Raw genomic sequence first — 17234 nt, 5'->3', positions numbered from 1 at the left:
TAAAGAATGCGTATATTGTTAACTAGAGCTCACTGCTCACTCTTTTTTTGAGGTAACATTTACATAGTGTCAAACAAATCTTAATGGTACCATTTTGTTAGTTTTATCAAATACATTAATCGGGTAACCCTCCGTCCTGCCAAGAATTCCCTCCTACCCCTTTCTCAGTTAATCCCTGTAATCCCCTCCCCCACCCCCAAAGGCAATCACTGATGTGGTTTTTTTTCCCATGATAGGCCATTCTGGTGGCTGTGCAGTGGTGTTTCACTGCTTCACAATTTGCATTTTCCTGATGACTAACAATACTGCACACTTTCCATTTGCTCAGTGGCCCTTTCTATTGTGATGTAAATGGACAATCTTTTGCCCATTTTTAAAATCAGGCTATTCCTCTTCTCATTACTGAGTTACAGAAATTCTTTATAAAGTGTGGATACAATCCTCTTGTCAGAAATATATTTTGCAAATATTTTCTTCCACTCCATGACTTGTTTATTCATTTCTTAATGGTTTTTGATGAAATACTTTTTAATATTGATGAAGTCTAACTTAACAACTTCCTCTTATTGCTTTCCATATCCTTTAAAAACCCTTTGCCTACTTCCAAGTCACAAACATCTTCTCCTATACAAGCTTGATAGTTTTAACTTTTAGGTGAGAACTATGAGCCATTTGGAATTAATTTTTTTGAATGGTTTAAGGTGGGGCCAAGGTTCATTCTTCCAGATGGAGAATCCAGTTCTCCCAGTATTAGTTATTGAAGACTTTCCTGTCCCTACTGGATTGCTTTGGCAAATCTGTCAAAAATCAAACAACCATATAAGTATCTATTTTAAGGTACTCTATTTTATCCCATTTATCTGTTTGTTTGTTTTTATGCCAGAAACACAATGTATGATTACTGTGGCTTCACAGAAAGTCTTGAAGTCAGATAATTTAAGTCTTCTAACTTTGTTGATCTTTTTCAAGATTGCTTTGGACATTCTAGGTCCTAAATTTTAGGATAAGTTTGTATATTCTATGAAAAACAAATATATTTTTAGGGTTTGATGGAGATTGATTTGATTCAGATTAAACTGGGAGAGAACTAACTTAATACTACTGAGTGCTCCAATTCACAAACATGGTATGTCTGTCAATTTATTGTATGGTAGTTCCAACACGAAGGTTGTCTCAGGGTTGGTCTCCATTGGTCTCCTCCTGAGAAAGGGTCACATTTTCTTTGCTCTTCATGCGTTGAGAAACTTAAAGTCTGTATGCTGGACACTGTGAACATTACATGATGGAGATGCTAGATTCTGTTATATTCCTCTAAGTGTTAACTGTTCTTGTTTTGGCAGGCAATTAACTTGTTCGCACTCAAACTCTGTCTTTGAACAATTCCAATTAGTTTTTCACCAGCCTAGTGATTTCAGCAAAGTTTTTAAGGAAAATCTGGGGCTCCCCTTCTGTGGCTCTCTCCATGCCAGAATTCTCCTCTCACTCTTCAGCAACTGTGGTTGTCCTAAACTCTGATCTCTGCTTCTTCAGGACAGAAAAGGCGGGTTTCATATTGAAATTGTAGCTACCCTGCACATTCTGCATGGATAAAAGCTATGAGAACAGAAAATTCACCTCATGTCACTTGTTTCTTCCAAGGGTCAACTCTCCTTCAAAATGTCTATTTTGTTTGTTCATTCTCTACTGCCTTATTTTTTTTCTTTTTATTTTGTGCAGAGTTTATAATTGTTATCTGAGGGAGTCTAAGTCTGATAAAAGCATATCTGGCTATATGAGAAGAATTCTCTCCCCATTTGTTTAGTCTTCTTTAATTTTTCTCATTAAGGTTTTGAAATTTCAGTGTACAGATCTTATGTCTTTAAAAAACTGTATTCCTAGGTATTTTAATTTTATTGGTGCTACTATTCATAGAATTCTTAATATTACTTCCATTTGTCTGCTGTTAATATTTATGAATATTTATGAAAATACAACTGATCTTGTAAAATGAAGCCTTGCTAAATTTACTTGTTTGCTTTAGTGACTGTTTTTGTAGATTCCTTAAGGTTTCTTACATAATCATATCATCTACAAAAAGCAAGAGTTTTGACCCATTCTTTCAGATATTTATGCCTCTTATATTTCATTTTCCTGCCTCACTGCACTGGCTAGGTCCTCTACTAAAATAATGAATTGAAGAAGACACAAGAATGAACATCCTTGCTTGTCCTACTTCTGATCTTAGGGAAAACATATTGTGAGTAAGTATATTCTGTTTTGTTTTTTTTTTTAATGGTTTAGCCACTCTGTGAAACAGCTTGACAGTCTCTTTTAACTTTATTTATTTATTTTTGGCTATGTTGGGTCTTCGTTTCTGTGCGAGGGCTTTCTCCAGTTGCGGCGAGCAGGGGCCACTCTTCATCGCGGTGCGCGGGCCTCTTACCGTCGCGGCCTCTCCTGTTCCGGAGCACAGGCTCCAGACGCGCAGGCTCAGTAGCTGTGGCTCACAGGCTTAGTTGCTCCGTGGCATGTGGGATCTTCCCGGACCAGGGCTCGAACCCGCGTTCCCTGCATTGGCAGGCAGATTCTTAACCACTGCACCACCAGGGAAGTCCGAGTAAGTATATTCTTAAGCCGTCAGTTTTTCTTAAATGTCCTTTATCAGACTGAGGAAACGTCTTTGTATTTCTCATTAGCTGGGAGTGTTTGTCATGAATGGATGAATTTTTGTTAAATGCTTCTGACCAAGTAAAGTGATCAAGATTGTTTCTCTCCTTTGTTAGTGCTGTGCATTACACTGATTAATTTTTGAATATTATAAACTAACCTTGCATTGTTGAGCTAAGTCTCACTCGATCATGATGTGCTCTTTGTATATTGCTGGAGTATATGTTTTGTTAACAATTTTTTAAACCTATGTTCATGACAAGTATTAGTCTCTAAATATTCTCCTTTTGGTGCCATCTTTGTCAGGTTTTGCTATCAGGGTTATACTGACCTCATAAAATAACTCTGTTTTTCTGAGTTTCTATGAGAATGATGTTATTTCTTGCTCAAATGCTTGAATTTACCAGTAAAACCAACTGGACCTGGAGTTTTTTTTGTGGGAAAGATTTTGATTATGAATTCAAGTTTTTTAATTGATTATAGGGCTATCCAAATCTTCCACGTCCTCTTGCACCAGCCAGGGTAACATGTTTTTAAAGAAATTTGACTATTACAAATTATTGACATAAAGTTGTTTAAAATATATCCATAGTATGCTTCTAATGCCTGTAGGATCTAGCATAATAATATCTCTTTCATTTCATACATAGCTAATTTATGGTTATGGGCACTCTTTTTTTTTCTCCATCAGCATTATAGGTGTTTATTCAATTTTATTGATCTTTCTAAATAATCAGCTTTTGGATTTATCATCTCTGTTGTCTCTTTTCTAATCATTGATTTTCTGCTCTTATTTTTATTATTTCTTCCTTCTACTTACTTTCCATTTTCTTTGACCTTTTTTCCTAGTTCCCTAGGTGACGTCTTAGATAACTTTTCTTTTCTAGTATAATTATTTAAAGCTATAAATTTCCCTTTAAGCACTGTTTTAGCTGCATCCCACTTATTTGATATGGTATAACTTGATTATCATTCAGTTGGATATATATTCTAATTTTGCTCCTGGTTCTCTTCTAAATGACCCACGGGTCAAAGAATTATAATAATTTCCATTTTTAATATGTCTTGCTGTTATTAATTTCTAATTTTGTTCTACTGTTGGCAGAGAACATACTCTGTTGATTTCAATCCTTTAAAATTTATTGAGACTTGTGCCCTGCAAATAGTCTTTGCTGGTGATGTTACCAAGAGCACTTGAAAAGACTGTTATTATACTGATTTTAGATTTAGATCTTCTATGCCTTTACTTACTTTTTTGGTCTAATCGAACTCTCCAACTATTACCACAAATTTGTCATTTTGACCCATTAATTCTATCCAGTTTTACTCATGTATTCTGAAGCTTTTTTTTATTAAGTAGATATACATTTATGGTTATGGCTACTCAGAGATATCGTTTTATAATCTTCTGACCCTCTCGCTTCTGCAAAAGGTCACCTGTCCTTCACATCATCATTCCCCGGTATGTAACATGTCATTGCTCACTGGCTGCTTTCAAGACTTTCTCTTTCATGAGTTTGACTATGATGCACCTAGGTGTGGTTTACTTTTCATTTATCCTTATTGAGTTTAATGAGGAATCTGACTCCATTCTTGATATATGACTGTTAAGAGTTTCAAGTCCCATCATGTCCTCATCCCCTCTGCCTCAAATCTGAGCAAGCTGATAAGGAAGCCCTTGGGGCTGGTGAGAATTTTAAACCAGGCAAGTTTGGGCACACACAGGAGTGCAGGAATTATCACCCCAGCCCCACGTCTCCTGTCACTCCTTTCTCAAGTAATTTTTGGACCACTTTGGGGGCCTGCCCTGCTTTCCCCAGAAAGCCTCATCATATGAGCAATAATCTTTTTCATGCCCTTTCAGTATATGTTTGGCTTCATCAGTCTCACATCAAAATCAAACTTGGGGAGGGATCCACCCCACATATAGTTCACACTGATTAAGCACATACTATATATCAAGTATAGCACTAAGTCCGTACACATATTGAATTACTTAATCTTCCAACAACCCACAATTTAGGCAGTTACCCCATTTGACAAACGAGATAATGGAAGCACAGAGATCAAGTGACATGTCTAAGGTCATACAGCTAGCAAGTGGCGGGGAGAGAGGCTGCATTCTTAATTACCAACACTATTCTGTCTCATATAGTTTACTAAAAATAAAAACATAGCAAGACAAAATTAAAACAATAACTTTGGTATAGAATCTCTGATAAGTAAAGCATTATAGAATGTGCTTAATTATAAAAACTAGAGATTTCACTGTAAGAGTTATAATTTCTCAGGAAAAAAAACTCTTTGGACAAGGAAATTAGTAGAGCCACTCCCAAATTAAAATAGGGGGAGACAATAAAATTTCCATAGAGTCCAATAAGATAAAACTGATACTCTTCTTCTTCGGTTTGGAACAGCTCTTTTTAGAAGCAGAAGAAAGGACCAAGTAATGACTGGAAAAAATTTTTACCTTTCCCTTTAAAGTTATGTTGAAAACACTACTTTGAGATCTTGCTAGATGTTTCTACTGCCTTTGAAAAATAACAAAATATCTCCCACACAAATAAAATAGTCCCTATCATTGAAAAGATTTAAATATCAGTTCTAAAAATAGTTGCTCAAAATATTTCAAGTCCTTCCAAAAAAACAGAAACTTTTACTTAAGAAGAAAAAAAAAAAAAAGCTAACACCAAAATAGGCTCAGGAACATTTATTTTAATAATATAGCTGATGGATTTTCTAAATTTATTTTAATATATATTCTCTGTTTTTAACAATTAAATAGTATCCTAAAAGACAAAAGAAATCCTAAGAGAAAATATAAGTACATGGTCATTCCAATCTCTTAAATTAAATGCATAAAACATAAAACAAGGATCACACTACAGAATAGAGTTCTGTAAAAACTCAACTTATTAATCACACATTTTTAAAATGTTGTAGTTGGTTGTAAAAGAAGGTGTTTTTTTTTTAACATCTTTATTGGATGTTAAATTGCTTTATTGGATGTAAAGCATCTAATTGCGTTACAATGGTGTGTTAGTTTCTGCTTTATAAAGGAAAGGTTTTTTAATCTGACAATTTTAATATTAGCATCCTACAAAATAAAAATTAACTCACATTTGTATAGCACTTTGAAGTTGACAATGTGCTTTCACATGAAGAAGTTAAAATGTTTTATAAAGTTAATGTAAATTATATAAGCCATCACATAATAACTATGGGGAAAAATTATTTTAAGTTACTTAAATTACTTTTCATTATAAATTTTTGTTCAGTATCTGACTCTGAACTTTTACAGCATCCTTAACACAAATATAGCCTCCCTTTAACCTCCTCTCCCCCACTGGCCTAGCGAACATGGAGTAAACTAAGTTAGCGAAAAACTATATCCTCTTCTTACATTAAGTTAAAAAGTGATAAAGATAAGCAAAGTTCATAAAAGAAAAAAGTCTGGGATGCAGGAGTTAATCAAAACTTATATACTTTAGTTCTAATTTAAGCACTATTCATGATCATAGTTTCGTAAGAGTCTCAAGACAACCATTTCACAGTGCTTCCCATAATAACCCAAAAGCAAAGCTAAAGTAATGTTGGATTTTGAGAACAGAGATTAAACTAACAGTTCAAGGGAAAAAAATGTGATGGTAACAGAAGAAGACTCTAGTTGTAATAAAATTGTCTCTTTGGAAATAAAGCATCATTGGATAATTTAACAGGTATATGGTCAGATGGTTTCTGTTTAGAAAAAAAGTTCTGTTAAAATGCTACATACTTCATGCAGATGTAACATTCCTCCATTCTCCCCATATAGTCTACCTGTCCCCAGCACCACTAAATTTGGATTCCCAAGTTTTCAAAAGGAGAATATAGACAGCTTATTTAAAAAGCTGGATTTGTTGAGTCTTCCCATATCATTACCCTCACGCAAGCTCCTGTCAAACTGTTTTCCTCCTTTCTGCATTAAATTTCAAAAAGACCCCATGGCTGTTCTAGTCACACCCAAATAGATTTTATATATATATATATATATATGTATATATATGTATATATATATGTATATGTGTATATGTGTGTGTGTGTGTGTATATATATATATATAGTCCTGCATGAATGGTATAGCACATCAATTCTCAGTGTAGGTTACTTGCAATCAGTTGTTCTCAGATTTCGGGTCTCTGAATAAATATCAGAAGAGTCCCACTTTCAAAAGCTGTTACAATTTTGCTTCCAGGTAAGACATAAGCAGGTCATAGCAGGCTAATGTTCCCTACTGCAACAACTAGGGGGGAAAAAATAACAAAAAATACTTAATTCAAAGACAATGGAGAGCTATTAAAGTAATGAGATCCAAATGAACAAAGACTGCAAGAAGAGAGAACACTTTCTGGTGAACTGACAATTGTCTGTCATTTCCTTCCCTGGGGTCACCTGCAGATTCTACGTACAGGCTGAGCATCAGGCTCGGTCTGGGAAGAAAAACTCTACTGAAGAAAATAACACAGTCAAACTTTTGACAATCACAAGATTCTCCTTCCTCAAAGACATCTGCCTGATTTTAAAAATGCAAGCATCAGGAGGCTCAAGAGCCAAACTCAAACTATGGAAGAAGAGTAGAAGTGAATCTCCCACAGCGTTTGAGGGAGTGGATGACAGAGACCTGCCAGGCTTTTAAGCAAAATCCCAGGAGAATCTTATTTGCAGAAAAGGTACGTGCCAGTGTAGACTAAATCAAATTAAAATGGCAACCAAGCCTCAATCCAGCTCAATCCCTGAGAAGATTAAGGTGATCCAGCCTATCTACCTGACAGGGGAAAGCATCATTTGCAGCATCTATAATTCTCTTGTATGCAATATATGGCGTACAATCAAAATTACACAGCACATGAAGAGGCAGGAAAATGTGATGATAATCAAAAGAATGAACAGACAATAACAGAAGCAGACCTAAAGATGATCCAGATATTAGAGATGACAGGGACTATAAAATAACTACTATAAATATATTAAAGAAAATTCAGGAAAATAGAAAAAACAGGTGAAGAATTTCAATAGAGATTCAGAATCTATAATATCAAAGGAACATACTGAAAATGAAAAATATAGTATTTTAAATTAAGAACTTATTGAATATGTTTAACAGAAGACTGAACATAGCAGAAAATCGGAGCAGTAAACTCAAACTTAGGTCAATAGAAAATATCCGAACTGAAAGAGGAAAAACAAAAAGAATGTAAAGAACAGAGCATAAGAGACATGTGGACCCAGTCATTTCAGTCCAATTACCAGGTAAGATTTAACACAAGATTGAAGAATATCCTAAACTGGTGTTTTACTACTAGTTTCCATCTTCACAGTCTATGTGTGGTACTGTCAATTTCAGGTCCCTTAGATCAGTGGTCCCCAACCTTTTTGGCACCAGGGACCACTGTGTGGAAGACAATTTTCCCACAGACCGGGGTGGGGGGGTGGGGGAGCTGTTTTCAGGATGATTCAAGCGCATTACGCTTATTGTGCACTTTATTTCTATTATTGTTACACTGTAATATAAAACGAAATAATTATACAACTCACCGTAATGCAGAATCAGTGGGAGCCCTGAGCTTGTTTTCACTTGACACTCACTGATAGGGTTTTGATATGAGTCTGCAAGCAATTTATTATGGTCTCTGTGCAGTCAAACCTCTCTGCTAATGATAATTTGTATTTGCAGCCGCTCCCCAGCACCGCCTCAGCCCCACCTCAGATCATCAGGCATTAGGTTCTCATAAGGAGCACACAACCTACATACCTTACAGGCGCAGTTCACAGTAGGGTTCCCGCTCCTATGAAAATCTAATGCCGCCGCTGATCTGACAGGAGGCGGAGCTCAGGCGGTAACACGAGCAACGGGGAGCAGCTGTAAATACAGATGAAGCTTCGCTCACTCGCCCGCCGCTCACCTCCTGCTGTGCGGCCCGGTTCCTAACAGGCCATGGACCGGTACCAGTCCATGGCCCGGGAGTTGGGGACCCCTGCCTTAGATGGTAGTGGTACATTTACTCGTTTCACCAGCGGGGACGACATAGGCCTGGAAACACTCTACTACAAGACAGGCAGGAGAAGGAGCAAACAATATAGTTCAATGTTGTCCCCAATAATAATGATCTTCCTAGAATATGGTTAGTCACATAGTCTGGGCAAGCTGGAATGGTTCCAGATAAGACTGGAAAGATACCAAAGATGCTGAGAAAATAAAAGATGGTTATAATTTTTTAAATGCTTATTATTTTAGCTAGGTTGATTCTAAGTTGAGAAATGAATTCTTTAAAGCCAATACGTTACGTGAATGGGACAAGAAAAGTGGGGATGACGCTTGTTGCATCGAGCGTTAAATTTAAAATTATAGATATTAATTAATCTGGGTAATAATCCTATAATTTTATAAAGGAACCTAGGTCCTAGGGCAGGTGGATGTTTTCCCTGATCAGGTAAATGATAAAAATGCCCTACGGAAGAATATATCATATACACAAAAGGGCTCTGAATACCAGGGTCCTAGAGCATGAGCTCCCTCAATAAAAAAGAACTGTAAATGTAGGCACCAGATGAAGGTTAAGGGTCTTAGCAAAGTGTCTTTCAAATTGTGTTTCACAGGACCATAGTGAAGTGCTCATTACAAGCGCCTTCACAACTTATACACAGAACATATAGAAAGAAAATGACAAGTTGGATGCTGAGGCTGATAATCTCAAAGTTCTAGTTTGCATTTATAAAATGTTTCATTGTTTTGATGAATTGATTTTATAAATAAATGTTATACTAAATTATGATAGTTGTCTGGCAGAAATGTTAACTAAGCAAAGATAGACAATACAATTTAATGTGAGTTCTTTTAGAAAACCTGGAAGGAAAATGAAGACATGGAATATCTGTGAATATTTCAAACAAATCATACTCATGGCTGTAGTGCTTTATAGCTTACAAACTAAACTGAACATTATTTCAAAGGACCCAAAAATAGTACTGTGAAAGAACTCAAATAGTACCACCCGTTTCACAGATGAAGAAACAGTCAAAAGTATAATCACATGCCTCAGGATTCACATTCATCAGTACTGAAGAAGCTGACTCAAAAACAAGTCATCAAACTTCAGAGTTCTTTCTGTCATAGTATTCCATATATATTATCTCATACACACACACCCTCACACACACAGTCTATATCTATGTGTGAACGAGGGAGAGAGAATTATTCCCTTCTGAAATAACAAAAAAGCACTAATTTAAGAAGAACTGAAGGATACTATAGTTTGGTTTTAAAAGACTTCTCTTTAATTCTTCCTGGGTTATCCAGAGAAGTAAAAGGGTAGTAATACAAAATCAAAAATAAAAGTTGACAATCTGCATAAAGTTTATTTCAATTACTCTGATATTTAAAAATTTAGAAGATGAAAAACAAAATCCAAATGTTAGTAACAGCATTAACAAGAAACATATCCTGTAAGGATATATAAGACACTAGTAATACAACTGGGTGAGGAGATGGGTGACAACAAGAGGGGGAGGGACACATTTTTCCACTGTATAATCTGTGTTTGAATTTGGAATCATGTACATATACTACTTTGTTTTAAGGAACATACTTTTTGAAGGAAAAAATATAAATACATTTATTAGAATGTTAAGAAAATGAAAATATAATTGCCCTTTAACAGAAAAATTGACTTAATTTAAAGGGTAAAAAAAGCGAAGCCAAGAATAGTCTAAGTATTGCCCAAAAGTTATTTTTAAACATCTCATTGGGCTTCCCTGCTGGTGCAGTGGTTAAGAATCTGCCTGCCAATGAAAGGGACACAGGTTCGAGCCCTGGTCCGGGAAGATCCCACATGCCGCGGAGCAACTAAGCCTGTGAACCACAACTACTGAAGCCCGCACGCCTAGAGCCCGTGCCCCGCAACAAGAGAAGCCACCGCAATGAGAAGCCCACACACCGCGACAAAGAGTAGCCCTGGCTCACCACAACTACAGAAAGCCCGCGCGCAGCAACAAAGACCCAACGCAGCCAAAAAATAAATAAAAATAAATTTTTAAAAATTATTAAAAAAATAATAAAGTAAAACAAACCATAAAAAAAAACATTTAATTATGCTGACTGCAAAAGTAAAACATACTTTCATAGATAAATATTAGGGAAAAATTACAGGACATTTCTTTTTTTAGGTAATCCATAAATAATCACTATTAACAATTTGATGTATTTCTCTAAAGTTTCAAGATTAAGTGTTAACATTTTTGGAAGTACTGCTTTATCAAGTTAAGAAAATTCCTATTTCTAATTTGTTAACATGAATACTGAATTTTATAGAAAGCTCTTTCTAGATCCACCAAGATCAGAGTGTTCATAAATATAAACACAGAGTATCTTATATTAATGGATTTCCTGTAGGTGAATCATACTAGCATTCCTGCAATAAACCTTACCTAGTCATGATTTTGTGGTTTTGTTTTTATAATTCAAGCTTTTTCATTTATAATTTTTACATTTGTTTTTATGAGTAAGATTGATATAAACTTTACTTTTACTATTCATTTTCAATTCTGGTATAAAATGAGTTGGGTAAGTTTCCTTTATTATTAGAGTTAAGGAAACTGTGGGTTAGGATTGGGTTTCTCTAATTCTTTGCTATTATAAACAATGCTGAAATGAACACCAGAAATCTTGGACCATATTCCTGATTATTTCCTTAAGATGAAAGATCAAAATGTAATTATATGGTCAAAGTACCACCTTAGGAAAGCCCTTATAATTTATGTTTATGAAAATAAATTCTTCATTCTTACACATTTATGTACAATGGATATTATCAAATTGGCATTTCAGACCTCACAGCCACTTGTTTTAAACTTTACAAGCTCTCCATCCCCACTGCTGTTTGGATTTTGCTTTACTGTAGATTAAATGCACTGTAAGTCATTTTTTCTTCTTCTGACTGATTCATTACCTAAATATCAATTGCCATTCTGATTTTATGACTGAGTTGTCCTCCATTTGTTAGTCTCAAAAAATTGAGATGGAAAAGCTTCATGAAACTTTATACTATTCAGCTCATTGTAGCTTAATAGGTTAAGATCTACCCATGAATCACTTTGTGTCACCACATAAAACAGTAAGAAGGAAGCAGTGACACATATGGGTAGTAGCTTCTATCCCTTCAGAGACAAAGCGATGAAGGCAGAGTTAATTATGTGAGGGGGATCGGGGGGACATAAAGTCAGGACTATGTTTCTATCTGCAATTTAGTCCCACTCTAACATTAGAAGATGGGGGTTGGAGGAAAGGAAACTGTTAAGAAGAGTCAATGAAACAGGTTTTTTTTAACAGAAAACATTTGTCATTTTAAAAAATTAAGTAATTCATGTTTCATGTTCATTAATACATGATGAATACATCAATACCTTAAGGTATTTTATTGACAACTTATTTGCAATTTTAAGTTAATAAGCTTACAGTAAATCCACCATGTATTACATTTTAAATAATTTTGTTTAAGCTATGGTTCAGATTCCTCCATAATGGACCCTTTCCACACCCATTCCCCACCTTTTACAGTCTATATAATTAAGAATTGACTGAATGTTTAAATACATTTAGTAGTTAAGAGATGACTAATAATCTGACACAATATAACTGTTCTATTATTAAAAACAAACTTTATAAAATATATGGCTCCAAAATATAGTGCAAGAAACTTAAGTTTTTTGATAAACAGCCAATATTAACAAATCTACATTTCTTGAAATATTAGAAAAAAAAGACCACCAAATTAGACAATCAAGTTCCTAAGCTTCAAGGAACTTTTAAAGAGTGAAAAACAAGATACTGGACAAGCACCACTTCACTTTCATTACTCAGGTAAAAGTGCGGGGAAAAAAAATCTTTAAATCATGAAAAAGCCCTAGAATATGAAAAAAAAAATCTCTAAAAACTAGACTGTAAAACGAAGACTGGAAAATAAGGAAAAGAAATTCGACTAAAGGGACTTCCACAGTTTAAATAGAAGGTCTATACATTTCAATCATGAGGCTGCTTCCTACTGTATCTCCTTAAGAGACAGGACTGCATGACTCTCCTCTCAGTTCTGTTCTGCCAACAACCTCACTGCACTGGCACCGGAGCCCTAGATGAAGCTGTGCAATAGCATGGCCCCCTGTCTTCCCTTGGATGAGGAGAAAACATACTAACTGGTCTCCCTGTCTCCACTCTTGACAGTCTCACAACCATTTTCCTCATTTCTTTACCTAAGACTCTTTGACAACTCCCCCATCACCCCAATCACACTCATGTTCAGTGTGAACCCCCCAGCGCAGGATGTGGTGCTTCCTCACTACTACACAGCCTCTGAGTCCTGCCATATCCCACCTCCCACCTGACACTCCCAGGACCCCCATCACCAGTCCTCTCAACACCCCAGGGTCACTCTGGATGAATGGAGTTTCTCCTGACTAAATTCCTCCTTTACCTCCACCCAACTCAGGCACCAATCTTTCTCCAGGAGGAAATTTTCCACAAGCCACAGAGGAGGGAAGGGTCCCCACTTTGGACACAGCTCCCTAAGCATACAGCTTTCAGAACACCTCCTGCACATTATGAAATTATCTTTCTTATTTTTTAAAGTTTACCTCCCTTACTAGGAAGTAAGCAACTCACGAGCAAAGACTGTATGTTTATAAATGTTTACTGAACTGAAATACCAGGCACTATACAATGAAAAATGAACACAAAAAACTTGACTTATTCTTAACCAATTCATCAGCAAGTCCTGTCAGTTCAACTTCCAACCAAATCCATCCACTTCCGGTGGCAGCACAGCCTCCATGCCAGCCCAACCTCTGGCATCTCTATTTTGGACTGCTTCAATAGCCTCCTGATTTCCCCACTTGCAGACCACTATACCATACCAGTCTACTACACACACACGTGCACACACACACCACTACACCACTACCCACCCCCAGCCCCAACCACGTGTGTCCGGCAGCCAGAATGATCTTTGTAAAAATATAAATGTAAAAAATTCTTTAAAAATGGATTAAAATCTGAAAATCCACTTAAAAATCTTATTTGCTTTCTATTACACTGACACTAAAATTCAAACTGCCCTACGATGCCCTCTACGATCTGACCCTTTCCAAGTTTTGTACTCATTTTGTATCACTCCGTCTCTACTGCGATACAGTTAAGTCCTCCAATACAAGAAGCTATGTCCTGACTTGGCATCTTTACACTCACTCCTTCCTCTGCCTAGAAGACCTCCCTCAGCTAGCTGCTACTTCTCAAAGCTCAGCTTAAGTGTCACAATCCCATCCAAAGCAGTTTTACCCCTCAGTCGTCGTTTTCTTTGTACTCATTACCATCTCAAATTAGATTAATTGTCCACTTGTTTACTGTGTACATCTATCCCTGAGGAGGGCAGGAACTGTGAGTTTTGTTCATACTGTATCTATCCCATGTGCTTAAAACCAGTGCCTTGTACACAGCAGGCATTCATAAACACTTCTAAAACGAAAGAATAAACCAGGAAAAGTGACTCTTATTTAAGAAATACATGAAACAAGTGAGGTAAAAGAAATGGATAATTAACCTACCAAACAAGGGAGGAAACCTTCTACTGTTAGTATTTGCAAGCAGACAGGCTGGTGTTATTAGGATCTATTATCAACAAGCATCCAGAGTGTATTTCCCAAAACTCATTAGAAACGTGTCAAGTAGAATGGTTTTACGTGCCATATGCTAGCCTATGTGTATGACACCGAAAACAATCATTTTTAGAAAATGCTATAAACTAACACTCCCGCAAACCCTGTAATGTGCACAACTATAGTAGTACACATTACAACACTTAAAAACCACTTGCTACTTTATTTTAAAAAACAGTATTTCTGACAGTGGTACTGATCTGTAAATGATTAAATTTACACTAATAAAACTTCAACCTCTTAAGTAATAGGTCCTTCTAATACAAGAGGTAGGTCTTCAAGACAGGTTCTGACTACCTATGACACCTAGGAAGCTGTCTCACATACCGTTCTTTGTTAGAAGTAATGCTGCAACTCAAGCAAAAACTATATAAAATTCATCACAATGTTAGCAGCCTCTGTTAACTCCTTACTGAAGTTCTGACCAAGGGAGAAGAAAACTGTCAGTCACTACGGCACTAATGATAGAAAAATCTTTGAATCTTTATTCAAATGTCATTCAATCACAGAAATTAGGATAACATACAATGAAGCATTTAGGCAATGAAGGTAAATAAAGACAGTGAAGATAAAAATACAATCTAAGTATTTTATTTTGCTTGATTAAACCTTCTCACTGTTCAAGAAAATGCTTTGTAAAATAAACAAGTCTTAACGAGTCAAACAAAATTAATATGACAGGTTAAAAATAGCTGTCATATTTTAAAAATCACTATTGACAGGTCACTTGAAAGTAACAAAATTTCAATAACTTCCCTTCAGATTCCTTTAAGCAATTTTCAACAGTATGGCCATCAAATTCCTGATCTAACAACACTTACCTTGGTATGGTAACACATTTAGTATTACAATTTTGAGTGGTGATGGCTTTCTCAAGCTCATCTAATCGTCCTGTTTTCTTTAGCTTCTTCACCAAACTTTTAACTGCTTTCTCACACCACTTTTCTTCCTGTCCGTTCTGCTCTCCACCACCTGCTCCTCCAGATCCACCAGCTGATTTTTTCCATCCCAGCAGTCTCTTCACAACTGGTGGAGTGAATGGCAAGATGGACGACATGTTCTTACCAAAGGCAGCGATCCACTCTAAGAAAATATCCTCCTTAATCTAACCTAGAAAAGATATGGAAAGGATAATTTAGAGGCTAACTTTACAATCAACTACTTGTTTCAACACAGTATCAAAAGCAAATTACAGAATGCAATAGAAATTCAAATTATTTCTTTCACAACAGACATTCAGAAGTTATCTTTTTCACCCCTGAAAATGACTTTACTAATTTAAATGAACTGTGGAAACAAATCCTTCTAAAAACAAGACCGTGTTATAAGTAGACAAATATAATAATTTTGCAAGTAAAATCTTTTATCTTTATCAACACTGGACAAGTTTATCACTACCCATACTACTTTATTTTTAACTTTTAATAGTATCAATAAAATATCTTCACCAAAAGAAAGTTTTCCTCACTTTTTAGAATTTCAATCTATTCTCAAAACACGTAACAAAAATACTTTTAAAAATTTACAAGCTCAATATCCCCAAAGTTTTAAAGTTTCATAACCAAGTATCATAAAGTAAAATGTAAAGTTATAACAAGGGAAAAGGCATGAAGTGTGAAGTAAACAAGAAGAATAAAGACATAGGGACTTCCCCGGTGGTGCAGTGGTTAAGAATCTGCCTGCAAATGCAGGGGACACGGGTTCGAGCCCTGAGTCCGGGAAGATCCCACATGCCGCGGAGCAACTAAACCCGTGCGCCACAACTACTGACGCTTGCGCACCTAGAGCCCATGCTCTGCAACAAGAGAAGCCACCGTACTGAGCTCTGCAACAAGAGAAGCCACCGTACTGAGAAGCCCGTACACTGCAACGAAGAGTAGCCCCCACTCGCCACAACTAGAGAAAGCCCACGCGCAGCAACAAAGACCCAACGCAGCCAAAGAAAAAAAAAAAAGTTAAAAAATATAAAAATAAAGAAATAAAGGTAAAGAGAGTCTGTGAAAAAAAGATTTGGTTCACTTTTACCACCCCTTGAGAAGACTTTTAATTAAACCTCTTTTAAAAAATATTTTCATTTATATCTAAGTAACAACATGCATAGGGAGTAAAGTCAAGTATAGCTCCTCTTCTCACACCAAGAGAATCTTTTAACTTTTATTCTTGCTATTTATACCTCAGTAATGGTATCCCTTGAAATAGCAAGTTTAGATATACCTATCGATTTTTCTACAGAAAATGAGGATTTACACCACAACCACTTGCTTTCCTCCAACCTTAAAAATAATTATCTCCCAGGTAGTTTTGTACCTGATGAGATTAGTAGTTAACTACTGTATAATCATGTTTCCCTTTTTATACAACTCTTTCCTTTCCCCAGAGCTAATTATGTTAGTTTTTCATTTGCCTAGTTTTCTAAGCACCTACTACAAATTCTTCCCACACCCTCCACCAGCCCAATTAAAATTTAATGTCAATGGCTTTAATCTCAAAGTAAGAGATAAGATAATTTACCCTTGAGGACAGAACTGGAGAGTTCAGATTTGAGAAGAATGGAAAACATTTCGAAAACTAGCTCTGAGAAATACGGTAGAAAATCAAGTAGGGTGAAGTGAAATAACAAACTTTATCAGGTATTTGCCAGATTATAAATCAGGAAGTATTCCATGAAGGCGTTCCACTTCTAATCAGGAGGTATAGAGTCACAGTAGACCATCACTTTCACCCTAACTATCAAAACAAGACAGAAAAGCTATAAAATCATGGTTTTTCTGAACCCATCAGAAAGTTTAAGATGCAAAGTAACCTAAGTGAAACTAAATTCCAGAAAGTTTTGAGTCTTGATAGAAGAG

General features: G+C 36.0%; 1 protein-coding gene across 5 annotated transcripts in view; it reads right to left on the bottom strand.

The window, feature by feature from the left end:
- Positions 1–17234, bottom strand: part of SMAD2 (SMAD family member 2) — a 107457-nt gene that overhangs the window by 64780 nt on the left and 25443 nt on the right. For all 5 annotated transcript variants that reach the window (XM_082416618.1, XM_082416620.1, XM_082416617.1 and 2 more), the window contains one exon: positions 15207–15495. In XM_082416618.1, the coding sequence (XP_082272744.1) occupies positions 15207–15442 (236 nt within the window). In that variant the 5' untranslated portion in view covers positions 15443–15495. The remainder of the gene's footprint in view (positions 1–15206; positions 15496–17234) is intronic.

This window comes from Balaenoptera physalus (genome assembly GCF_965194825.1).
Source record: "Balaenoptera physalus genome assembly, chromosome: 12".
In the NCBI taxonomy this organism is placed as follows: domain Eukaryota; kingdom Metazoa; phylum Chordata; class Mammalia; order Artiodactyla; family Balaenopteridae; genus Balaenoptera; species Balaenoptera physalus.
This window is presented reverse-complemented; position numbering and strand designations above follow the sequence as displayed.